The sequence below is a fragment of the Rhinatrema bivittatum genome, chromosome 2 (assembly GCF_901001135.1).
Source record: "Rhinatrema bivittatum chromosome 2, aRhiBiv1.1, whole genome shotgun sequence".
Lineage (NCBI taxonomy): Eukaryota > Metazoa > Chordata > Amphibia > Gymnophiona > Rhinatrematidae > Rhinatrema > Rhinatrema bivittatum.
Window position 1 is genome coordinate 421349605 of NC_042616.1, and position 25541 is coordinate 421375145.

At 46.8% G+C, this 25541-nt stretch overlaps 1 protein-coding gene across 1 annotated transcript in view; it reads left to right on the forward strand.

Annotated features, from left to right (window-relative positions):
- FAM227A (family with sequence similarity 227 member A) overlaps window positions 1–25541 on the forward strand; it is a 230846-nt gene that overhangs the window by 107277 nt on the left and 98028 nt on the right. Inside the window, exons 9-10 of the mRNA XM_029587120.1 lie at window positions 3099–3207; window positions 23004–23131. Coding sequence (XP_029442980.1) covers window positions 3099–3207; window positions 23004–23131 — 237 coding nt within the window. The remainder of the gene's footprint in view (window positions 1–3098; window positions 3208–23003; window positions 23132–25541) is intronic.

Genomic DNA, 25541 nt, shown 5'->3' on the forward strand with positions numbered 1-25541 from the left:
TGAGCCTTCATTCACAACTACCCAGAATAAAAAAAAAACATGTTAACTTTTAAAGAATCTTATTGAGAAAATTTGTGGAGAGTTACAGAAATGAAGATATTATCATATGTAGTTCCGCCCAGAGGTGTGGTCTGTATATAACTGATTCCTCCCTCAGTGAATAGACTTCTGAGAAGCAGTTCCTAAAATGAGTGTTCTAGTAGTGCACCGAAACCTGTGAGCCAATGAACACCCAAAAGTAAACAGTGCAACATTAATTATTTCAAGAACCAGGGCTGCAGTAAGAGAAATACATGTAAAGGCTTAACCATAACCAGATATGAATATGGATACACAGTCAAACCAGTTTTCAGTGATACTCTGCCATAGGGCAATAAACTATAATCTTAAATCTCCTGGTAGCAAGGCCTTGTATACCTTTACATTATTAGTGAGCTTACTATACCCCTCGAGGGTATATATGTACATTAACAACTGCCCCCAGTAATATACATGCATAAACATATACAGTTTCCTCCAGGTCCTCCAAAGGAAATTGCTATGCTACATATGCAGTCTCTTAACCCTTGGGGGATAGCAGCCACATAAGGTGTCTTCAGTCCCTCTGAAAGCAACAGGCAGAAATGAAGCATGCAGAGAATTCAACTGGGATGTGCAGAGGGATACCCATATTCCACCCCTGGAGTCTGATGACAGGCCTGGGGATTCAAGGGTTAAAATTAAAAATAATAAAGAACTTGGTTTTAACTACTCCACTAGCTTGCTTTTGGTTAAGATGAGTAACTGTGCTTTTAATGTGGTCATAGATGTCCGTGGAGTATAGTCTGATGGCTTATCACAGTCTGATGGCTTATCAATTTATGCTATCAATCACAAAAATTGGCCCAAAAACACACCACAGTATATTCCAGAAACGTTTCAGTACTAATACAAAAATACAATTGGTTTCACTAGTTTTACTTTTATATCATTTCGATTAGCCACATATTCAATTAAATCACTTAGACTTTTATAATTTGATTTGTAGGACCCATACGCAAGGAGTTTGTCTGTCAATCAAACTCACAATTGGTCATAGGTCACATTACTTTATTTATAACTCCAATATCTTTTGGTATTTACTTCATTTTTTATAAAAGTCACTTGCAATTGGATATTGCCAAGCCTTGATGAACTTCAATGTTAATAATACATCTCTCATGGGAAAATCCAAAACAATCAGCAGTATCAGTGCAACACCTCCTCCGTATATTTTCCAAGTGTAATGATACTTATCTCATAGAAGACAATGTTCCAATTTAAAATCCCGATGCGATCGCGTTTCGAACCCAAAGGTCCTGCTTCAGGGGAATTGTCACTGAAAACTTTACATCTCCAAATCAGATCTTCCCTTCATTCCCAGGGCACAAAAATGGCTCGTTTGAATCTCTTTTTTTCACAGTCTGAACTCAGACTCGAAATTGCGAGTAGACAATTCCCCTGAAGCAGGACCTTTGGGTTCGAAACGCGATCGCGTCGGGATTTTAAATTGGAAGAGCCCATTCTAACTGGGATGCTCGCATGGCCAGGGTCACAGGCTGCACTTCTACTGACCTACTGTCTCTAACTGCACTCCGAAAAGCCCAGACAAATTTGAAAACTTTGTCATCTTTGCTTTTTCATTGGTCAGATCCTCCCCTGTGCTCCCTTGGCTCTTAGTGTTATGTGATCAGGGGCATAATGCAGTCCCCTGAGTAAATGACAGGCTGAGGCAGTCATGTTGAGAAGGGCTGCCGATGTCCCAGAAGCAGCAAATCAAGCACAGAGAGCCAAGGTAAGAGGGCACTTCCCAAACAAATGCAAAGCTTGCATCTTTTAATGAGAAATATGAGCTTGTCTGTCATGTGAGCTGAAGATGCTGCAGAGTCACTCTAAAGTTCTTGGTCTACTGACCTCAACAGCTTGGTCTACTCTTTGCATTTCATTTGTGTCAGGCTTGTAAAATAGAATGGAGACAGCATAATCAATTCTGTGTTATCCTTTGCTCCTTTTGCCCACACTATGCAAGATAGTAACCTATAGTCTTCACTTCGTCCTCTTATTAATGGATATTGCTTTAGAATATTTTTGGTACATGTTTAGTCCCTATGTTTAGAAAAAAAACCAGTGGGAGTTTTTTCAGACTCTGCTAGTTTTTCATTGTTTTTCATTGCAGCATTGCTGAAAAAGGATCTTTGACCTCTTTGACCTTCTTACTTTCAGATTCAACTGATATGTCATTGTATTTGAGGCAACAAAGGTTTCTGATTTTCCAATATTTGTGCATGGAGTTGGTCAACTTTCTGCTTAAGTGAATCTATGGCAACTATATTACTCTTCCATAGGAATGGGAAACATCAATATGGCCACTATGTCCTTCCTGGCAATGCAAAATCGTGTGATTGTGACATGACCTTTTATGGTTTTGCCCTTCCTCACCCAGAGCAAATAAAAATGCCAGAATGCTGTTTGATTGTAATCACTAATGAAAATGGCAGAAAACTGTGTAACATTTTTATACACCCCTTTAGGAAAACATTTTTATAGCTGGTTCTATACGTTGAAATAACTACACTGGAGTTTGCAACAGAGTGATCAGAGTTTGGAATCTTTCCTTCTTGCACAATTAATTCTCTACAGGCTCTGATAACTTTATTATTGGGCCAACATTAAGAACTGGCCAAAGAAGATGTCGTGCTTGAGCTTTTGCCAGCAAATAGGGAATGAAGGGACTGTTACAAGCAGTATAACAAAAGGATTATGTTCTCCACATAATTTTTATATTTAAAGTAAATAAAATCATCATCGTATAGCATTTTTAAAGCAAGGTAATCAATTCTGTGATATCCTTTGCTCCTTTTGCCCACACTATGGAAGATAGTAACCTATAGTCTTCACTTCCTCCTCTTATTAATGGATATTGCATTAGAATATTTTTGATACATGTTTAGTCCCTGTGTTTAGAAAAAAAAAAAACAGTGGGAGTTTTTCAGACTCTGCTAGTTTCCCACTTAAGTAAATTAAATATGCAACTAATTTGTTTCTATTTGTTTGTCTCGCTTTCTTTTCCTTCATTCCAGCAACTCTCCATGCAACCTACTGCCAGTGGATATTCCCTCAGTAGTCTCAGCCTGCATAGTGACCTTTCCAGGGAAGCAGTGGGCTTGTCCAGATTACTGAGCCTCACAGGTATGAACAAGATGGGCCAGGTCAGGCACTGTGCACATGGTCACATTCATGAACTGGACTGGGAAAGATGATGGTGGCCATAGTTGTCTGCGCAGCTTGTCTCTGGTTGAATATTATCTTCTTAGAATCAGAGTATTGATTTTTAGCAGTAGAAAGTGCTTACAATTTCACTTCTTCCATCTGCCTTTTTGTCTGTCGGTCTGTCTGTCTCTAAGACTGTCACAAGTGGGAAGCAGCAGGCAAATGGACAAAATGAAACCACAAGTGCACTGACTACTGTAGAGGTGTTACCCCCGGAGAGTACACTGCCTTGGCGGTATGCCTGGAAGCCCTGGAGCTTGACTCCCCAGATCCACTGGGGAAGAGTGAAACTTCCCCCCCCCCCCCCCCCCCCCACCGAAGGCCAACTGCTCAGACCAGTGGATCAGAGTGAGTTAGCAAACTGCCCTGCCCTTGGGCCGATAGACTGCCACTGCCATGATACCAGGGTGAGGTGGCCTGGAGCTGCTTGGTAGTATGTCAGGCCTGGGCTGAGGGTAGAAGAAGAGTCTCCACTGCTGACAGCCAGGCTTGGGCCAATGGCAGCTATACCATTGCAGGGAGTTATAAAAGATGATGAGGAGAGCGGCTGGAAAGAGAGAAGTAAGTAGGGAGATAGGCTGGAAAGAAGGGGAAGCAAAATAGGAAGTAAGGGAATAAGGTTAGAACATAAAACACACTTTTAAGTCTCCATGCAGTTCTACACTTCTTATAACTTGAATTTTGTTTTCAGTCATATTCTTCTTATAAATTCTGAAACAGTCCTCATGCCTTGCTGTGTGGGAGAGAAAAGTGGATAGGAAGGATAAATAAACTATTATGGGCCCACACACAACAAGATAAAAAAATAAAAAACAAAAGTCAAGCTGGAGGCTCGGTGGCAATTCTGTGCGCTGCCATATAGAGGGACTAGAGCTTGCTTCCCGGGCTAGGATCCTGCTTCCCAGGTCAGTCAAGGCTGGGGATGTTGCAGAGGCATTTACAGCCTGTGAGAGGAAGGGAGTCAGTCACTGTACAAGGATGACACCCTCTGGCCAGATTTTAGGGCCCACGACTGCAGGCTTCCTGCATGGCCCCTGGCTGACAACTGTCACTGCAGTGACTGGACTAAGTGAGATGGGAAGGAGTATTAAATAGGGGGAAAAGGCAGTGAGCCATTATGAATTAAAGCTTATGGTGCAATATCCTAGCCCTGGCTCTGATTGAGATGGAAGCCCAAAGGAACAGGAGGAAAGTGCTGGGCCCATAAAACCCCAAAGATAACTTATAATGCCTAAATCCTGTCAGTAAGCAAAGATGCCTTCTTCCAATTAACACCAACTGCATCATCTTCGTCCTCTCCTTGATGACCATGCATTTGCAACAGTGATACCGGCCTGTGTTATCTCCTGTCTGGACTATTGCAATTAGCTTTACATCAGTTTCCCCAAGAAACTGGACCACCGCCTATAGCTCACTCAAAATGCAGTTGCTCAAACTATTCTTAAGGCCAGAAAATATGACCACTTCACACTCTTCCTCTGTTCCTGTTCATACCCCAGATCAGTCCAGACACCTGGGATTTTTGCCTCTCTACCAGCAGATGGAGACAGAGAAGAAAACCTTTACTGACACTGCTACATAAACTAGTGTGCCACCTGCAGTCCTTCAGTATTTCTTTGTCTCCAGCAGGTGGTAGAGGTGCAAATCCTGCAGTTGGATGATGATGATATGTCTCCTAGGAGTGTATAGGTCTGCGAAGGCTATCTTCCTGGTTGAGTTTAGACAAGCAGGGGGTTGGTGGCCTTTGGTGTGCTTCTGCCTGAAAAGAGATCTGAAATACAGTGGTGCCAGTTCCCTCAGTCCTCTCCCTCACCTCCCCTCTGTGGTATGCCCTGTACGTACCCAGATCAGCTCAGATTACTGGGTTTTGCCTCCCCTCCAGCAGAAGGAGACAGAGACAGTTTTACTGGCACTGACACTTAACACGAGGAGCCACCTGCAGTCCCTCAGAATTTCTCTGTCTCCAGCAGATAGTGAATGTACAAAGCCTACAGTCTGAATTAAAAAAGAAAGAGATAAGGATTGGACTACAGCTTTTGGCCTCCCAGGGGGTTGTTAGGTCCTGGTGGGGCCATCCCCCTGTTTTTAAGAGGCAAACGAGCAGGGGGTCAGGAACCCTTTTTTAAGCTCGCTCCTTGAGTTCCGTACAGGGCTGAAAACCGGGAGTCCTGGTTCACTCACCTTGGGGGATGAACTGAGCTTGCAGCCTTTCTCTGAGGGAAGTGATTTTTTCAATATGTTTGTGTTAAAGTGTAAAAAAAAAAAAAAAAAGACAGCGCTTGTTTTAAGTTTGTCAAGCTGCTTGGGCAGTCAGGGGTGGCCGTGGATCAGCTCGCTGGTGGCCTGGCCCTGCTTCCTAATCATTCGGGTGGCTCAGTTTTTCTCCTCGTTCCTCCGGAGGCCTTTGAGCTTGCAGCCCGGCGCCAGTGTTCATGCCACGTGGTGCGGTCTGTGCTGCCTGCGGGGACACGCACGCGCATCTCTTGTGCGAAGGCAAATGCTCCCAGTGCCTCTCTAGTGGGGAGGGCACTTTGGGGAGCACGGCAGCAGTGCAGTCGGCCAGGCGCTGCGAGCCTGAGAGGCACTCACTGGCGCAGCAGCCCGCTGACAGTTCCTCACCGCTAAGTGTGGGAGCGGCGGCCATTTTTTCTAAGTGCAGAGCAGCCACGCGGGCCATGGAGGGGAGAGGGGGATTTACCTCCCCTTTATCTCCAGTGGTTGCGGCCTCTGGGGGGGTGGGGCAATACATCGATGGGGCACCGTCAGACAGAGAGGAGGACCCCGGGGACGTTTCGGATTCCTACTCTTCTGATTTTGTGCTATTGTTGCACAAAGCCTGTAAGGATCACCAGTCCGCGAGACACAAGTCAGAGAACGGGGCCCTCAGGGTGCTGGCCAAGAGATCCAGGCCCTTTGGAGAGGAGGGAGCCACGAGGGTCAGGCGGTTCCTGAGGACCAGGGTGGTACCGCCTGCTGTGGACAGCTCCTCCAAGGTTTAGGAGCAGATGACCAGCCAGTGAAGGACCCTCTGCGATGGATCAGGTTTGACGGATCAAGAACTGGATCAGGGGATTTCGAGAGACCCATCAGTTGATGGCAATGACCTGAAAGTGGTACGGCTGTTCCACAAGGAGCAACTAGGCCCCCTGATACCCACGGTTCTGGAGGAACTCGGTATAGAAGTTCCGTGGGAGGACTCTGAATTGGGATTGGTGGACCTGGTCATGATTGGCCTCAGGGGTCCAGCGAGGTCCTTTCCATTTCACAAGTCCATCAGCGCATTGCTGTTTAGGGAGTGGGAAACTCCTGATACAGAGCTAAAGGTCAGCAGAGCCATAGATAAACTGTATCCTTTGCCGAGAATACGCTGGAGTTTCTGAAAGTCCCGAAGATTGATGCATCTGTTCCGGCGGTCACTAAGAAGACGACAATTTAGGTTACCGGGTCAGCTGGAGGTGTACCTCAAGAAAATGTTTGAGAAGTTGGCCCTTGCTGTTCGGGCTACTATATGTAGCAGTTTTATGTTGAGGGCAGGCTTGCATTGAGTGTAGCAGTTGCAGTTGAACAGGTCCTTCTCTGAATCTGAGACCCAACTTGCAGAGAGGCTGGAAGCTATTGAGGCTTATAGTGCGGATGCCTTGTATGATCTTCTTAGGACCTCCTCCAGGACAATGGTGTTGACGGTCTCGGCCTGGCGACTCCTCTGGTTGTGGAATTGGTCGGCCTACGTTTCGTCCAAGTCTCAGTTGGGAGCCTTACCTTTTAAAGGGAAGATGTTCTTTGGCAAGGACTTGGATGAGATGATCAAGTCTCTTGGTGAAAATAAGGTCCACAAATTGCCTGAAGATAAGCCAAAAGGTAAAGATTCCTTTCCGTCTTGTGCCCACTTTAGAGGGAGTGGTTGTTTTCGGCCATCCAGAACATCTGGAAGTACGCAGAGGCAGGTCTCGAGCAGACAGCAGTCATGGAACCAGTCCTTTCATGGTCATCAATCCAGCAGGGATGGCTCCTCTCAGGCAGGAGGGGGAGTCAAATCAGCCCAATGATGCGCAGCTGGTCCACTTCTCGGTTCTGGTGGTTGGGGGCCGACTGGCTCAGTTCTACAAGGAGTGCACCAAGATCATGTCCGACCAGTAGGTCTTAAGTGTGATAAGGCAAGGTTACGTTTTAGAGTTTGCTCAGTTGCTAAAAGGTCGGTTTTGGTCTTCGCATGCACTTACAAAGAAAAGAAAATGGCAGTCCGAGAGACCATATGTGCCTGCACAGACTGGGAGCCATCGTTCCTGTTCCCTAGAGGAGCAGGGGACAGGTCATTATTCCATTTATTTCATAGTTCCCAAGAAGGAGGGCACGTTCCATCTGATCCTTGATTATGGCTGAAGGCGTCTGACGTCATCCTCAGCTGTGCAGCTGATTTTCCCGCGCTGGCCCCTTTAAGAAAGGCTCCTCCCCGCGCGCGCGAGTCAGGGGGCGGGGCCAGCCGCGCCGAGTCGTCGACGTCTCTCCCGAGGAGGGAGAGACGTGCTGAGGGGCCTGCAGGCCCGGGGAAGCTCCGAAACGGGCCGCCCTAGAGGTAGATGGAGGGACCGGGGCACGGCCTGGGACCACAACAGTACCCCCTCTCCTACGCCCCCTACCTGGAGGCCGGGGTTTACTGGGGTGGTCGAGATGGAACTGGTGGAGGAGATTCTTGTCCAGAATATTGGAGGATGGCTCCCAGGAATTCTCCTCAGGACCGTACCCCTCCCATGAGAGTAGGTACTCCCACCGGCGACGATGAAACCGGACGTCCAAAACCTCCTTTACTGTATAAATGCCGTCTGCTTCAGCTTCGGTGGTGGTAGGTACTGGAGTTTTGTCATGGAAGGAGGAAAGCACCAACGGTTTAAGTAAGGATACGTGAAATACGTTATGTATCCGCAGCGTGGAAGGTAAACGTAGACGGTAGGATACTGTCCCTACCCGTTCCAAAACCGTGAATGGTCCCACAAGCTTGGGAGCTAAGCGCATGGACGGGAGCCATAGATGAAGATTCTTGGTACTTAACCAAACTTTACTGCCTGGGAGGAAGACCGAAGCTGGCCGTCTTCGGCGGTCGGCATATTTTTTCGCTTTAGCCGAGGCAAGTTGGAGTTTCTTCTGAGTGGAAGTCCACAAGGAGTGTAGCTGCTGGGCAGTGAGCTGGGCTGCCGGAGAGGAGACTGAAAGAGGCAACGGTAGAGGAGGCCTAGGGATCTTTCCATAAACCAGTTGAAACGGGGACTGGCCGGTAGCTGAATGTTTATGACGATTGTATGAGAATTCGGCCCAAGGTAGGAGGGTGACCCAATCATTTTGCAAGTCCCCAACAAATGCTCGAAGAAAAGCCTTCAATGTCCGATTGGTCCGCTCGACCTAGCCATTGGCCTGTGGGTGGAAAGCTGTAGTAAGGTCCAAGCGTACCCCAAATTTCCTGCACAAGGATCTCCAGTACTTAGCCGTAAACTGCGGCCCACGGTCGGAGGAAATATGCAATGGTAAACCATGTAAACGAAATACATGCTGTGTAAAGAGGTTGGCCAGTTCTAGCGCCGAGGGTAGCTTGGTGAGGGGCACAAAGTGAGCCATCTTAGAAAAGCGGTCGACCGTAACCCAGATCACCTTTTTTCCATCAGAAACAGGCAAATCCACAATGAAGTCGGTGGAGAGGTGCATCCACGGTTCCGTGGGAGTGGGCGTGATGGAAGGTCACAAGCACGATATATTGGGGAGCAGAATTGGTGCAGCCCAGGGTCATCTCCCCACTGACTCCTAGGTTCTGGCATTTCCCGGCCTCTCAGGACACTGGGCCAACAAGTGGCCTTTACCAGTGCAGTACAGGCATAGATCTAAGGTACGCCATCGCTGTCTTTCTTCAGGGGTCAAACAGCTCTGCCCCAGTTGCATGGGTTCCTCCATAAGGGATGTCTTATGCGCAGCTGCAGCGGGCAGCGTTATGGGCTGCAAGAAGGATGGAGCTAGCACCACTGGCCTGCGGGAGGGGCAAAATTCTTGGAGGCTTTGCTGTAGTCTTCGGTCGACTTGACCAGCAAGGTCAATCAGGGCCTCCAAATCATCTGGAAGGTCTCAGGCAACCAATTCATCCTTAATTCTGGAAGATAGCCCTCTGGCAAGGGGCGTGACCCCTGTCATAAGTGCAGAAGCTCGGAAGCAGCTGTAGACTGTCTTCCAGGCTCATCAAAGACCTGTTTAAACACTTGGACGAAGCGTTGGATGTCCTGGAGCAAGTAATCGCCTCATTCCCAGAGGGGAGAGGCCCACGAGAGTGCCTTGCCGTCTAAGAGCGTTAGAATACAAATACAAATTATACAAGAGACTTCACATTATAATGTAAATAATGTAAATAATGTAATCCTTACTGCTCGGCTCTCTTATTCTAATTCTCTTCCCAGTTTAAGACCCTTGCTGTAATGTAACTTTTGATTTCATTGCACTTGTTTATGTTCCGTTTTTTGTTCTCACCCCTTGTTGCATGTAAACTGGCATGATGTGGTTTCTAATCATGAATGCCGGTATAGAAAAACGCTAAATAAATAAATAAATAAATAAATAAATAAATAATAAAGGTTGTTTTGATTCCGTCATTGGAGAACTGGACCAGCTGTAAGGAAAAGTGCATGAAACAGTATTTTAGGAAGCCTCGACACTGCCAGGGTTCTCCTGCGTAGTGAGGTGGCGCCGGCAGATGGAGGTTCGCTGCGGGAGCTGTGGGTACTGGAACCGGGGCCAGCTGGGAACTGGAAGACAGGGTGGAGTCCAGTTGGTTCGCCAGGCGTTCCACAGCGCAGCTAGCACACCCAAGCACTGCTGTTGTTGCTGCAGTCGCTGGGCCAGGCCAGGAATGGCCTGTAGGCCGGATAGGTCCGTCGGGTCCATGGCCTCAGCAATCTGTTGGGAAAGTGGACCCTTGAGCTGAGACGAGGTTGTTGCTAACTCCAGGGGGTGGCTCCTTGTCATCGGGCGGTGGTTCTGGGAGAGAAGACCCAACAGGACCTTCACCTATATCAGCCCTTGTTCCCCGCAGGTTGAGCCCTTGGGTACCGGGGCCGGCAGGACTTAGGCGCGGGTCTTCACAGGCATGGAACCAGTAGGCGAGGATAGAGGAGGCATCAGAGGAGTCCAGGTGTAGAAGCTGGTGGCGCAAGCAGAGTCAAGTACCAGGTAAGGAGTCAGGGCAGGTGGAGATAAGCAGAGTCAACTACCAGGCAAGGAGTCATGGCAGGTGGAGATCAGCAGAGTCAAGCCAAAGGCAGGAGTCAGAACCGAGAAAACAATCCAAGGGACGAGGAGCAAGGCAGGGACCAGAGGCAAGGAACAAGAACACTGGAACCAGGGATCAAGCACAAAGGAAGGCAGAGTCAGGAATGCAGGGATGAGGAACGCAGACAACTCACACTCTCAGAAGAGCAGGACCTGTTGCTGAGGTGAATTGGAAGCAGACAAGCATTGTTTAAATACCTGCCTAGCCTGACATCATCAGCCCGGGCCGTGGGGAACTTTCCTGCCGCTGGCCCTTTAAACCCCATGACTTGGCGCACACTCACGCCTAGAGAGGAGACCACGACGAGCTGGAGTCGGCGGCTTTCAGGGCGCTGCAAGAGCAGGCTGCAGGCAGAGTCGGTGGCCAGGAGCGGTGGTGGCAGAGCCGGGCCTCTGGCTGGCACAGGTGAGGGGGCCTGGACACGGGCCAGCGCAGCTGGGGTTCCTAACAATTGCTACACTTTTGCAATCTAGGAAGACTTCCACGTCTCTGGCCTGCACCAGAGTACTCGAGAGTTTTTGAGACCTGGTTTTCCAAGCAAAAGGCGGCTCCCATGCAAGCTTCGGTGGCACATGTCTTGGCCTTTTTACAGGAAGGTTTGGTCAAAGGTTTATCTTCTAATTCCCTCCGGGTTCAGGTGGCAGCTTTAGGCGGCCTTCGTGTTAAGGTTCACGGAGTTTCTCTGGCAGCTCATCTGGATGTGGTGCATTTTCTTCGGGGAGCGAAACATTTGCATCCCCCCGGTTCGGAAGCCTTGCCCTTCCTGGAATCTTAATGTGGTACTCAGGGGCATGTGCGCGCTGCTGTTTGAACCTCTGAAGCGAGCGACTATGAAGGATCTCACCTTGAAAGTGGTTTTCTTGGTGACAATCTGTTCAGTGCATGGATTCTCCGAGCTTCAGGCATTATCATGCAGAGGCCCTTTTTGAGGATTTTGGATGAGGGAGTGTTCTTGAGAGAAGTTCCGTCTTTTCTGCAAAAAATGGTGTCGTCCTTTCACTTAAACCAGTCAGTAGAACTCCCGTCCTTCCCAAATTGGAATCCTATGTCCCCTCAAGCTAAGGAGTCACTCCGGTTAGACGTGAAGTGCGCTTTGTTGAGGTATGTGGAAGTTATGAACAGCTTTCGTTTGTCGGATCATCTCTTTGTGCTGTGGTCTGGTGCCAAGAAGGGTCAGCCACAATTGCAAGGTGGTTAAAAGAGGCAATTAGCTCTGCATATATATGTCAAGGTCACCTTGTTCCGGAGGGGCTGTAGGCGCATTCTACCTGTTCTTAGGCGGCCTTCTGGGTGGAGTGTCAGCAAGTCTCACTGCAAGAGATCTGTAGCGTGGCTACTTGGAAATCATTGCATACTTTCGCCAAGCGTTATCGTTTGGATGTCCAGGTGCCAGAGGCCATGAGCTTTGGTGAAAGTGTGCTTCGAGCAGGACTCTCACAGTCCCACCCTGATTAGGGAAGCTTTGGTACATCCCAGGAGTCTGGACTGGTCTGGGTACGTACAGGGATAAGAAAATTGGTTCTTACCTGCTAATTTTCATTCCTGTAGTACCACAGATCAGTCCAGAGTCCCACCCACTAGAGGAAAGGGAGTTTTGGAGGGTCCGCTCAATCACTGTTCTTTTTTGTATTTACTCTGAAAAATGGCACAGGTTTTTGTTAGTCCTTCACAGGGTTTTTGTGTGGGCACGGTTTTCCGTTCAAATTTTACTATTCTCTCTGCTCGTTCAAGGGGGTTAGTTATTAAAGCTGTTGGTCTTGTTTTCTTGCATTTCTGGCTTGGGTACAGATTAATACTGAGGGACTGCAGGTGGCACCTCATGTTAAGTGGCAGTGTCAGTAAATTTTTTTCTGTCATTATCTGCTGGGGGGGAGGCAAAACCCAGGAGTATGGACTGATCTGTGGTACTACAGGAATGAAAATTAGCAGGTAAGAACCAATTTTCCTTTGTGGCTCCTCAGATCAGCTGGTAGGGAAGTATTTTATTTCTTTAATTTTGATTGTAAGTTAAAAAGGAAAACTAAATTTATTTTGATCATCAGCTAACTGGAGTGGGGAGTGCAGATGCTGGTTCTCTCGCAGTTCAGGTTGATGGTTGGTTCAATGTCTGCTGAGGAGAGGTGAAGAATGTGTCCATCACGTTAGAGCTGGGCGCGACAAGTGAGGTCCACTTCATAGTCTGTGCTCTTGCTAACTGCAAGCAAGTAAAGCAGGCAGTGCCATGCTACTCGCTCCTGCTGAGAGTGGGTAGAGGGATCTTGTGGCACGTATGTTTCTGTGCAGTACAAGGAAGTTAGTCTGTCAGACAAACCAGAGTCAGGAGCCAGGAAGTCAATCCAAGGGTAAGGCAAGGCTGGAACTGGGATGGAGAACTGCAGCAGGAGCGGATGCTGGCACAGAAGCGTAGGCTGGATCAGGAGCGGAGCTGGATCAGGAACAGAAGCTGGATCAAGCCTGGAGCAGGAACGAAGGCAGGATCAAAGTTGAAGCAGGAACGGAACAGCAACTACCGTAGCTACTCACAGGAAGTGAACCTCATTGCAAGGCAATCCTCTGGAGCAGGGCCAGGGTTTAAATACCCTGCCGGCGTCTGACGTCACTCTGGGGGGCGGCCGAGGTTTCCCTCACCTGCAGCTTTAAGAGCTGCCTCTTCGCGTGTGCGTGTACTCCGTGGGCGGGGCCAAGCCGGAGAGCTCGACGGCGTCTCCCTCGTGGAGACGCTGCAGTGGGGAAAGGCCTGTACAGGCCTGGAAAGGCGCCAGGGAGGCTGGCTGGAACTCGGGGTCGGCGGCGGAGGTAAGAGCCCGGTTGCGGGAGTCGCGACCAGGATCGCAACATTCATGTACTCTTCTCCAGAGGTATTTATTAAACGTAATAGAGAATACTCTGCTACGTTTAAGTTGGGGAGGGGAACGAGACAGGGGTGCCCTTTGTTACCTCTGCTTTTCGCTTTAGTAATGGAGTCCCTAACTGCTAAAATAAGATGACACCCAGATAAAGAGGTGATTGTGGAAGAGGATAAGTTTAAGATATCCCTTTTGCACTTGATGTATAATATCTTTGCCAATACTGAAAGAGGAACTTAACAGATACGGGAAGGTGGCTGGGTTCAAAGTAAATATGAAAAAATCTGAAATATTAAATAGTGATATTGTAAAGTTGATGGTAGATACCTTACAGACGCACTTCCCTTTTAAATGGACAGAAGGTAGCTTGAAATATCTAGGGGTAAAGAGTGTACAACTGAACTATTTTCCTTTGTTAAGTGGCATTTATAGGCACCTTCAGATATGGGAGAAGGTTAATTTGTCATGGACAGGTCCTATAGCTAGCATAAAAATGAATGTCCTACCATGATTGTGCTACTACATCCAAATGCTGCCTTTTACACTCCCAAAAGAGATGTTTAACTGCATTCAGAAGTTATTAGGCTTTATATAGAGGCATTGGCTCCCAAGAGGTTGGCTAGAGAGGTGCTATACTGACCTTGGGATTGGTGGGGGTTAGGTGTATTGAATATGCAGAATTATTATAGGACCTCTCAAATGAAGGCACTATTTGAGTAGAATATAAGAGGGAAGCTGAAGCAATGAGTGAGGATAGAACAATCTTTTCTGGGGCAAACCCCGATTGAATATTATTTCTGGGGACCAAAGACTGCGGATTCCAAGAGAACCTGTCAATCCCTTTGTGAAACACACAGTCCAGCTATTGAATATATTGAGCTTAAAATTGGCATTGATGGGCAAATACCCTCCTTAGACACCTATAACGTTTAATGCCAGGGATAGAAGTAGGGAAAATCAGGGTTTGTCGAGAATGGAGCAACTTGTTGGTCCAGATGGGGAAATATCCATTGCAAAATTCTTGACTTCTTTGCGTTATCTTCAGGTGAGACTTTTCTGGAGAGTACAGTGGGTAAGAAGACTCTAGGAAGAAAGAGATCCCCTTTTGAAATTTTATGTGGTGTACATGCTACATCCAAGGGGCATATATCAAAACTTTATAAAATATTGCTACCATTGTCTAGTGGAAAACTTTCACATGAAAAAATGTAGGAGAGAGATTTAAGTTGTACTTTGGCGGAAGATGATTGGGAGGATGTCAGATTAAGAGTGGCAAGATCTTCCATATTGGCTAATATAGTTAAGAAAGCACAGAAGTATATTATAGATGGTATCTCACACCTCAGAGATTGAAAAAAATAGGCAACACTCAGAGTTGTGCTAGTATTAATGTGGGGAAGTAGGCACAATGGTTCATATATGGTAGGGGTTTGTACATTTTCCTTGTTGGTACACAATTAAAAACCGTATTTATGATATTAAAGAGAAAATTGATTGGAATAATAAGATTTGTCTTTTAAGCCCACGGATAGAAGAGCTGAGTAAACAGACAGATTGGTTTCTCAAATAAATCTGGCAGCCAGATGGGAAATTACAGCACACTGACAAATAGCCATTATCTCCCAGCTTTACACTGTTATATAAATGTATCTGTAATATATATGCCACATGGAAAAGTTAACAGCAATATAGAGAGATAAGCTCCCTGCCTTTGTAGAAACTTGGAGTTCATTTAAGAAATGGAATACTGCAAATTCTGTTGAGAGAAATTAAATCAAGAGGGGGATAGGTAGCAGAGGGAGGAGGGTTAGGGCATTTGTGGGAGGGATTTAAGAAGGGGAGGAGTTAATTTTTGGATTAAAAATTGTTGATATTTGCTGTGTTTAAAAAATTGATTCTATGTCTATATTGGTAATAGTGGATATTTATTCAGAGAAAATTATGAATGTGTTACTTGTGTTTTGCTATTATATAAAATTAATAAAACATTACAAAAACAGAAATCAGACATCATAAACAAGACATCATTGACATAAAACCTATGAAGGTAACTTTCAAACTGGAGACGTTGCGCACGTGCTTTGACCTACGCCCAAGGACGCGGCTATTTTCTAACTTGCACGTGTGTATGCTTGCATGTTATAAAATAACCTGGATGTGTACACATGTGCGCAAAATTGTAAGTGGGTGCGCATATGCGCGCAAATGCTGCTTCTACCGTGTAAATCGGGGGATTTTAAAAGGGGCGCACACCAAATCTATTCCAGTTCACCCAGTTAAGCGATAGCTCCTCCAACCCCCATAGTTTAATAGCCTTCACTCCCCCACTTATCCCCGACCCTTAAAACCCTGCAGATTTTCCTATTTTTCTTTATTTTTAACTTACACGTCATCCATAACAGAAGTAAAGTTATGCCTCAGGGGGCCTCGGAGTGCGTTGGGTCATATAAGTATTTACGCACACATCTCAGGTTTATTCTTCGAAATGCCCATGCGCCACTCAGACCACACCCACGCTTTGCCCCTTTATGAAAACTTCCAAGATGTTGCGCGCACTGCGGGAAATACATGCGTATTTCGGCAGCTTTTAAAATTCACTAGCGTGCAAGCCCAACATATTTGCGCATCCCCTAATTAATGCACGCATCAGGCTTTTAAAATTTACCTTATATTGTCTTGCTTTGATTAAGCAAAATAAAAACACTGGCCCCAGCAACAGCTCAAAATGAGCGGTGACTCCCCTCAAATGCTTCAGTGAAGAGAACTGACTGAAAAAAATACAGTATAAAAAAGGGACACAACAGAGCAGCAATAGGTAGATCAGGTGATTTTGCTTCTGTTATTAGAAAAAAAATGTCCAGGAATTCTCATTTATGCAATGCCCCTAGCCTTCCACCCTGATTGCGCAGCTGGGGGAGAAGCCACACAATTAGCTTGTTGCCACATAATTGACAACCTGCCACAGAATCAACACACCTGAAGCTCTCCCCACCTTTTAATTCAATCTTTTGAAGAAAGCTAAAGAGACCTCCCTTCAGTCTCAGCTCTATCTGCACCATTACCTACCCCTGAGAAACAGCTTGGATGAAACAGGAAGGGAGGTGAAGCTGAAGCTGGAGCAGATGAAAGAAGTGGTGCTCTGCTCCTTAATCCAGCCCCTTTCCTTCTGTTGTTCCACCCTGTCCCCCCTCCCCATGCTGAAAGGAACAAGTGGAAGGAGTGATGTTAGAATGCACAGAGAAGACAGTCAGGGTTTGATCCTTCAGAGATCTCTTAAATCAAATAAAAAATGATTCTGATATAATTCTTGGATTGAGTGATGTTGTCCCTTCAGAAGAATTTCATCTTTATATAAAGGTTCTTGCATATATGGCCAGTCGTAACGCTATTTACGAAAACCTGGATGTGTTTTTGGAACTTGCAACTGCTTCTGTCCCACAGTTGGCAGAGAGGGCATTAATTTCATTTCATAGAAGCCTTGATAACTGGTATTATTGCTGACAAGTGTCAAACTTGTTAATTCAATCTCTTTTTATATTTGCTACCATATGCTTTGAGGTCAGCAGGGTGAAACTTACAAGATGTGTCTTCAATGGGCTTTGTTCATCTCCGTGAAACTTGGGCAGATTATTTTCTGACAGTGGTCTATTACTATTGAGTGGCTTACCTGATAAATTAAAAGCTGAATAGTCCTTTCGGCTGTTGAAAAGTAAGCTAAAGACTTTTTTATTTTTGAACAAGTATTTGATGAATCTGATAAGTGAAAGTATGAGCACTGGGAGAAAGTTGATGTGTTAAGCATCTTATATTGCTGGAGGTAGCTTAAGTGGAATGGTCAGCTGATTGAACTAATTCCTTTTGGGGTTTTATATAATTTATTGTTTGTGTGATGTTTTAGTCATGTTTTTATGAATAGTTTTGTTACTTGCTTAAGATTTTAGGTAATTAAGATAAAAATGTTTTAAAATAAATAAATGTGCCCAATGTATGTGTTATGCCCGTCAGGCATAGATGGCTGCGACCACGTCTACTTACATCCTACACCGTTCTCCTGCCCTCCCTGGGTCTGCTTGTGGCGCAGGCCAGTCTCCACCGCCGTGTTCCCCATGGCTCCTCGTGGTGGACCAAGACGCTGCCACCACCCACGTCGACTTTGGGCCTTTCTAGGTGCGCGTGTACGTGCGCCACCGGGCCCTCCTTTGAAACCTCTTCGGCGGGAACCTTGGGGGCATCCCTGTTTGATGATGTCATTGGATCTAGGTACTTTAGCTCCACCTTCGCCCCCAGCTAGCCGACTTGGCAACTAGTTCCGTATGTCTCTACAAGCTCCTGCCTCCATGTTTCTGTGACTACGCTATCTGACACCGTGGGCTGGCCCTGCGCCTCCAGAAGTCCTACCCTGCAAGGCTCCCCGCTCCTCGGGGCTGTCCCCAGGAACACCTTTACCACTCGGGAGTTCTACTTCAGGGCTTCCCCGCTCATTGGGATTGTGCCTACGTGCTACACTGCGACTGTGCCTACGTGCTACTGCGACTGTGCCTACGTGCTACACTGCGACTGTCCTCGCTTCCCTGCTCCTCAAGGCCGCACCTACGGGCTACACAGAGACTGCCAGCACTTCCCCGCTCCTCGGGGCAGTGCTTCCATGCTATACAGAGACTGTCAGTGCTTCCCGCTCCTCGGGGTTGAGCATACGTCAACACTGGAGACCTGACTCAGGCTTCCCTGCTCCTCAGGTTGGCCTATGTCATTACATCAGCACCTCCTTCACTGTGCAGCTCCGCCCCTCAGGTTTCCCTCTCCGGAATACCTCCTGTATGGCCAGTCTCACACCTCCCACTCTACGGCCTGCCTAGCACCTTCCCCCTCGGGCGTCTCTTCCCAGGTATTGTCTTCTGCCTGGCTCCTTGGGATCTCTCCACAGCCTTACCCAGAGCTCCCTGCTGTGCCTGACCTTGCCTCCTGACGGTGTGGACCTGTGGGGCTCCTCCCCATAGGTCGTAGCAACTCTCACCTCGGGCCAAGGGTCCACATACCCACAAACCATAACAGATTGCCAAGTCCAAGGACCCAGCAGAGATCTCAGCCCTCCAGGCCATTCCTGGCCTGGCATAAAGGATCAGTGAACAGCAAAACTTCTTGGAGTCTCTGGCAGCTGCCATAGACAACCTGAGTTCCGTCTAGACACTACCGTGACTGCCACTGCAACGTCTGTCAAGCTCAATACTTCCACCTCTACGCCGGCTCCTCAGCTGACCGTGCCCTTGCCAGCACCCCCCACACTTTTCAGGGAACCCTCTCATGTGCAGGGGTTTCTTGAATCAATGCAGTATGCACTTCTGCCTGCAACCAGCTTACTTCCCAAATGTGATCACCAAGACTACATAATCCTGGCCCTTTTGGATGGTAAGGCCTTGGCATGGGAGTCACCTCTCTGGGAGCGAGCAGACCCAGTCCTTTGAGATCTTCCAGGGTTCCTGGCCCTGTTTCAGTCCATCTTTGAAGACCCTGGTGACAAGCCATTTTTGGGTCATCTCTTCTTCATCTCCAACAAGGTTCTCGCCCTTTAACGGACTACGTTATTGGATTCTGAACCCTCGCCTCGGAATTACATTGGGACTCTGACTGTCTACGTTCCATCTTTCTCGAAGGTTTGAGCCCTCGAATTAAAGATGAGCTGATGGCTCGCGAATTGCCCTCCTCCTTGGATTCCTTGATTGATCTCATTGGGCGTATCGACCGCCGACTACAAGAACGATCTCAAGAGTTCAGAGCATCCCGGCAGTCTGCACCAGGCTCATCCTGAGCTCGGCGTTGTTCTTCCCCTAGAGTGAATACACCGCAGAATCCAGCAGAGGAGGAACCCATGCAGATGGGTAGGAGTAGACTTTCTCCTAAGGAACGACGCCGTCAACAGCAATCCGGCCTCTGTCTGTACTGCGGCCAACCCGGACATGCCATTGCCTCATGTCCAGTCTGTCTGAAAAACTCCTGGGCCTAGGTTCTGCTGGAGGACTACTCATAGGCCTGACTTCACCGTCTCCTCCACTGACTGTTCCCGTGTCCATCAAGATGGACAACCAGGAGTTCCACACCTTACAGAACATCTGCGGATTCCCACCATCCATTCTCCAGTGCCCTTACTACTCTCATCGATCCATGGGGACCCTCTCCCTGGTGAGGTTACCCACATCACGGCTCCCATTCAGCTACGCACCGGGACCTTGCACGTGGAAACCATCTCATTTCATATATTGGACAAGGCCATCCATCCTGTTGTACTGGGACTGCCCTGGTTTCAGCAGCACACTCCACAGTTCGATTGGGCCACCCTACAGCTCTCTCGTTGGGGCCCAGCTTGCTATAAGAACTGCTTGGAATCCGTCTCTCCATTACCTTGTATGACAACCGCGCCCTCTCTTCCTGGCCTTCCACCACAATATGCATCTTTTTCTGATGTGTTCTCAAAGAAGGCCGTGGACACTTTACCTCCTCACCGCTCCTATGACTGCGTGATAAATTTACTGCCTAACACGGTGCCTCCTCAGGGTAGGATCTACCCCCTCTCGCAGACGGAAACCCAAGCCATGTCAGAATACATTCATGAGAACCTGGCCAAAGGGTTCATTTGGCCCTCCAAGTCTCCTGCGGGAGCAGGTTTTTTCTTCGTAGGGAAAAAAGATGGCTCCCTCCATCTCTGCATTGATTACTGAGGCCTAAACGAAATTACTCTCAAGGATCGCTACCCACTGCCACTCATCTCTGAACTTTTCGACAGGCTTAAAGGAGCAAAGATCTTTTCGAAATTAGACTTCTGCGGAGCCTACAATCTGGTCTGGATCCGCAAGGGCGACGAGTGGAAGACCACCTTTAACACACACGACGGCCACTTTGAATACCTTGTGATGCCATTTGGCTTTGCAATGCGCCCACGGTATTCCAAAACCTGATGAACGAAGTTTTCAGAGATATGCTTTACCAATACATAGTTGTATACCTCGATGATATTCTAGTCTTCTCGCAAGACCTCCAAAACCATTGCCAGGACGTCTCTCGTGTCCTCTAGTGGCTGCGAGATAATCAACTTTTCGCCAAGCTTGAGAAGCGCTCCTTCGAACAAGAGACCGTTCCTTTCCTGGGCTACGTGGTGTCCAGCCAGGGGTTTCGAATGGATCCTCAAAAATTGAAGAGCATCCGTGATTGGCCTCAAACAACGGGCCTCAAGGCTCTCCAGAGATTCCTTGGCTTCGCCAATTACTATCGCTCTTTTATTCACCATTATTGTACTCTAACCACACCACTCACGGCCATGACTCGCAAGGGGGCCAACCCCTTTCAGTGATCACCTGAAGCTATGACCGCTTTTCAGGACCTCAAATCTGCCTTCCCTTAAGGAACCTTGTCTCAGCTATCTGGACCCTATGCACCCGTATGTGGTTGAGGTCGATGCCTCCGACGTTGAAGTAGGAACCGTACTGAGCCAATACTCCACTACTCACACTCTACACCTCTGTTCTTTTTTTTCCTGATGCTTCTCGCCGGCGGAACATAATTACGCCATCAGGGATAAAGAATTGTTGGCCATCAAGCTGGCCTTTGAGGAATGGTGACCCTGGCTCGAAGGGGCACAACATCAGATTACCATATTCATGGATCATAAAAATCTTGAATATCTACATCACGCTCAGCGTTTAAACCATCACCAGGCCCGCTGGTTCCTCTTCTTTACTCGATTCAATTTTATACTACGTTACCGCCCAGCCAACAAGAATGTTCACGCCAACGCCCTCTCCAGGTCTTTCATCACATAGGATGTACCCCTCGGCACACAATAGACCCTGCTAAGGTCATTCTGTCTGCCACCTTTCCAGTACCACTGGGAAAGACGGTGGATCCTCGCCCACTACGACGGAAAGTTTTGCAATGGGCTCATGACTCTTTGACCTCCGGACATCCGGATCAGTCCAGGACTCTCTCCACCCTTCAGCACTGGTGGCCTACAATTCGAAAGGATACCCAAGCTTACGTAGAATCCTGCCCTACGTGCGCCCATCATAATCCTTCAGCAGGGAGGCCATGGGGCCTTGCAGCCACTTCCCATTCCAAGTGAGCCCTGGACCCATATCACTACGGACTTTATAGTGTATTTGCCTGTATCCAATGAGAATAATACCATAGGGGTCACTGTCGACCGCTTCTCTATGATGGCGCACTTTGCGGCTCTACCCGGTCTAACAACGGCGCCCCAGCTGGACAAACTGTTCTTTCGGCATGTGTTCCAGCTCCACAGTCTTCCCAAACATATCCTCTCGGACTGTGGGGTTCAATTCACTGCACGCTTCTGGAAATCTCTTTGTAAGAAGTTTAATATTTCATTAGATTTCACCTTGGCTTACCACCCTCAAGCCAATGGCCAAACAGAGAGGACCAATAGAACTCTAAAGCAATCCTTGTGAGCCTACATGAGTCTGCGGCAGGATGACTGGGCCGACCTCCTTCCATGGGCGGAGTTCGCATTAAATTCCCATCTGTCCACCTCCATCAGTTTGTCTCCCTTCCAAGTGGTCTATGGACGCCAACCTTTGCCACCACTCTAGCTTCCGCTGTCCGTGGCATCTCCCACAGCGCAAACAACTGCCCAAGAATTGCATCAATTGTGGCAAAATACTCAACAGCTGCTCAAGCATGCTGCACTCTATGGCCTGCCTAGCGCCTTCCCCCTCGGGGGGGTCTCTGCCCAGTTATTGTCTCCAGCCTGTCTACCTACTGGGGGATTCTGCCTGGCTCTTTGGGATCTCTCCACAGCCTTACCCAGAGCTCCCTGCTGTGCCTGACCTCACCTCCCGACGGTGTGGACTTGTGGGGTTCCTCCCCACAGGTAGTAACAACTCTCACCTCGGGCCAAGGGTCCAAATACCCACAAACCGTAACAGTATGTGTACGTATCTTTTTTGCACTTAATAGCATGATAAACTGCTGATGTTGATGACATTTTTAGCATACATAAGCTCATATGCTCCAAAAGACAAGGACTTTCTCAAGAAAATATAAAAAGGATGATTCACTATTTCAATTTAAAAAAAAGTAACATTTCATGTTAAAAGTTTGTAAATTGTCTTAACTTGATAAATTGTTGATTTTTGTACTTGATACATTTTTCATTTGTTTATAGCTTAAATATTATTTAAAAACAAATCAATGAATAGTTTTCAATAAAAATGACCTTTTTTTTGCATAGTCAGAGGTGTGAATGTTTATTCAAATTTGCCACATAATTGCATAACTTTGAAAAATCTGCCTCAGAATCTACTAACTCTTACCCATAGAATCTTGAAAAATCTGCCACAAGAAACCGAGGGTACTGGTTATATGTTCAGTCAGTGTGTGTAATAACCTGTCTCTGAGAACAGGAAATAAATATGTATTTTTAAGATAGTTTTCCAAAACTGGGAGTTAGACTTTCATATATTGCATAAATGGATTTCCTGGGAATTCAGCTAGAAATCCATAAATGCTAGGTTTGTTGACCCAGCAAACAGCTAGAAGTGATAATCCTTTGTCATTCTCAGACTCCAAGCAAGTTCGATTTTCGACGGACCTATCCCGCACCCTCCAGATGTCAGAGATGGAAAGGTCCAGATCGAGAAAAGCTAAATCAATGGAGATGCAGCAACCAAGTGTGCGGAGCCAGAAAGAGGTGAGAAGTTCAGAGAAATTGTCCCTTCTCTACTGTAAACAACATCCATAATCTGTTGGTCTGTCATCCCGTCAGATCTCAGAGGCTATGCAGGGTTTGGCTAAGAGATGAAGTGTTAATGGGGTCTCTGTAGAATGTGCTTTTCTTTCTAACCTCATCATTCATCAAAAAGTGTTAATAGTGCATTGATAATGCCTGTGATAAGTAAAAGAGGTGTGTTTATGGAAATATTTTTGTTACTGCATGGTGTAGTAACTTACTTCTTTGCATTGGTATAATTGCACAGCATGGTAAACTTACTGCACCATGCAATAATCCCTATTTTTTGCAGAGAGAGAGAGAGAGAGAGAGAGAGAGAGACTATCTACAGGGCCCTCCTAGTAGGGAAGTATTTATATCTCTATAGGAGGGCCACCTAATAGGTCAAGGTGAGGCGTTGGTGGTGGCTTGGGGTTTAGGGGTCAGTTTCGCATGTAGAGTGAGACGTACGAACAGCACACCACACCTTGGTGAAGATTTGACACTCCAAATGACACACAGTGAGGCCCTCCTCAGAGGCTCTCTCTCTCTCTCTACTCCACTCCACCCAACCCCACCCCTCCTCTCTCCCTCTCCCCTCTCCTCCCCAAGACCAGAAATGGCCAAAATGCAATTTAAAAAATGTATCACGAATTGCATTATGGCCATTTTGGGCATATCGCACAGCTTAATGCCAGGGAAAAAGGTGTAGTTATTTCCAGCGTTAAAACTGAGCAATAGCATGCATTATGCTATCACGGTGCGATATTGCCCCTAATTTAACTAATTCCCACCCAAAACTCCTCCCCCATCCCCCCCCCAAAGAATTTGCAATCATACCATGCAGTACAGTGTTTTTCGCACGTGTTAACGCGTTGTCGCCATAACGCATTTTGATGAATGAGTTTGCTCTGAGCTAAAGCCCCAGCATGGGGTAAAGGGGTTGAAGGGGGTACTATGTTGCTTAAAACATTATTTTTGCTGGACTATCCATAACAAAGAGATTGGTGGCACCTTAGATTAACTGATTTATTGAGGCATGAGCTTTTGGGATAAGAATTCATTTCATGTGTCTGACAAAGTGTGCCTCCAGCCTCTTTGTCAGTTTTGCTGCCACAGACTGACATGGCTACCCCTCTGGACTATCCATGTCACCTGTACATATTAAAGATTTTCTGGTACTTTTTGTAAAAGTTGATGCACTTTTAGAAATTAGATAAGAGCTAAATAATATCTTAGTTCTAGGAGATTTCAGTCTCCATATTGATGCTGTCCCTTTTTCCCTTGCCTGTGAGGGTTTTCTGTCCTCTGTGCAGGCATTGAACTGGGAGCAAAAGATAAGGACCACATCTTGGACTTGTTTTTTCTAAGCAGTAAGATGACAGGTCCCAAATATTCTGGTGTTTGTTGCCATAAAACCCCCATGGAGTGATCACTATCTACTCAATTTTAATTTGACCTTATTTAGGGCCAATCGTGGGAAGAATCCTAGACCCCCCTTGTTTGTTAAAAAGAAGTCAAATTGAGATTGATAAGCTTCACGATCTTTGAATTTCTCAATTTTCTGAAATTGGATCTCAGGACATTAGCAAAGCAGTTAACACCTGGAATAATTCCTTATCTTCTTCTATTGATATTATTGCCCCTGGGAAAAGGTCTAAGGCTCTACAATCAGCCAGAGCCCCATGGTTCACCCAAAAGTGTAAAACCTTAAACCCTGAGTTATGCAAATTAGAGTGCCACTGGCATACAACTCATAATGATGATGAGTTCAAGAAATGCAATCTGTCTCTGGACAGTTATAATATATAGTAATATAGTAATGATGGCGGAAAAGGACCAAATGGTCCATCTAGTCTGCCCAGCAAGCTTCTTAAGGTAGAAACTGCCACTCTTTGCAGGTTACCCCTCACAGTACTCCAAGTGAGGCCTCACCAAGGACCTGTACATGGAGAAGCAATGTGACAAGACAATAGCTAAAGCCAGAAGAATGCTGGGTTGCATAGAGAGAGGAATAACCAGTAAGAAAAAGGAGGTGATAATGCTCTTGTACAGGTCCTTGGTGAGGCCTCACCTGGAGTACTGTGTTCAGTTTTTGGACCCGCATCTCAAAACGGATAGAGGTGGTTCAGAGAAGGGCAACCAAAATAGTGTGAGGTCTCTATCAGAAGACGTGAGGAAAGGCTGAAGGAACTGAATATTTGTATTGCCCACCTTCTTAGCATTGAAACGGGCAGCCATAACAATAAGAAGGTGGGTAATAATACTAAATAATTACCCCTCAAAGTTACCAGGTTAAATAACAATAACAATTCTGTTAATTCATGTATATCAGCAAGTAATCTGTTATCAAATGACTTTGCTACGTTTTTTGAAAAAAAGATTGTGAATT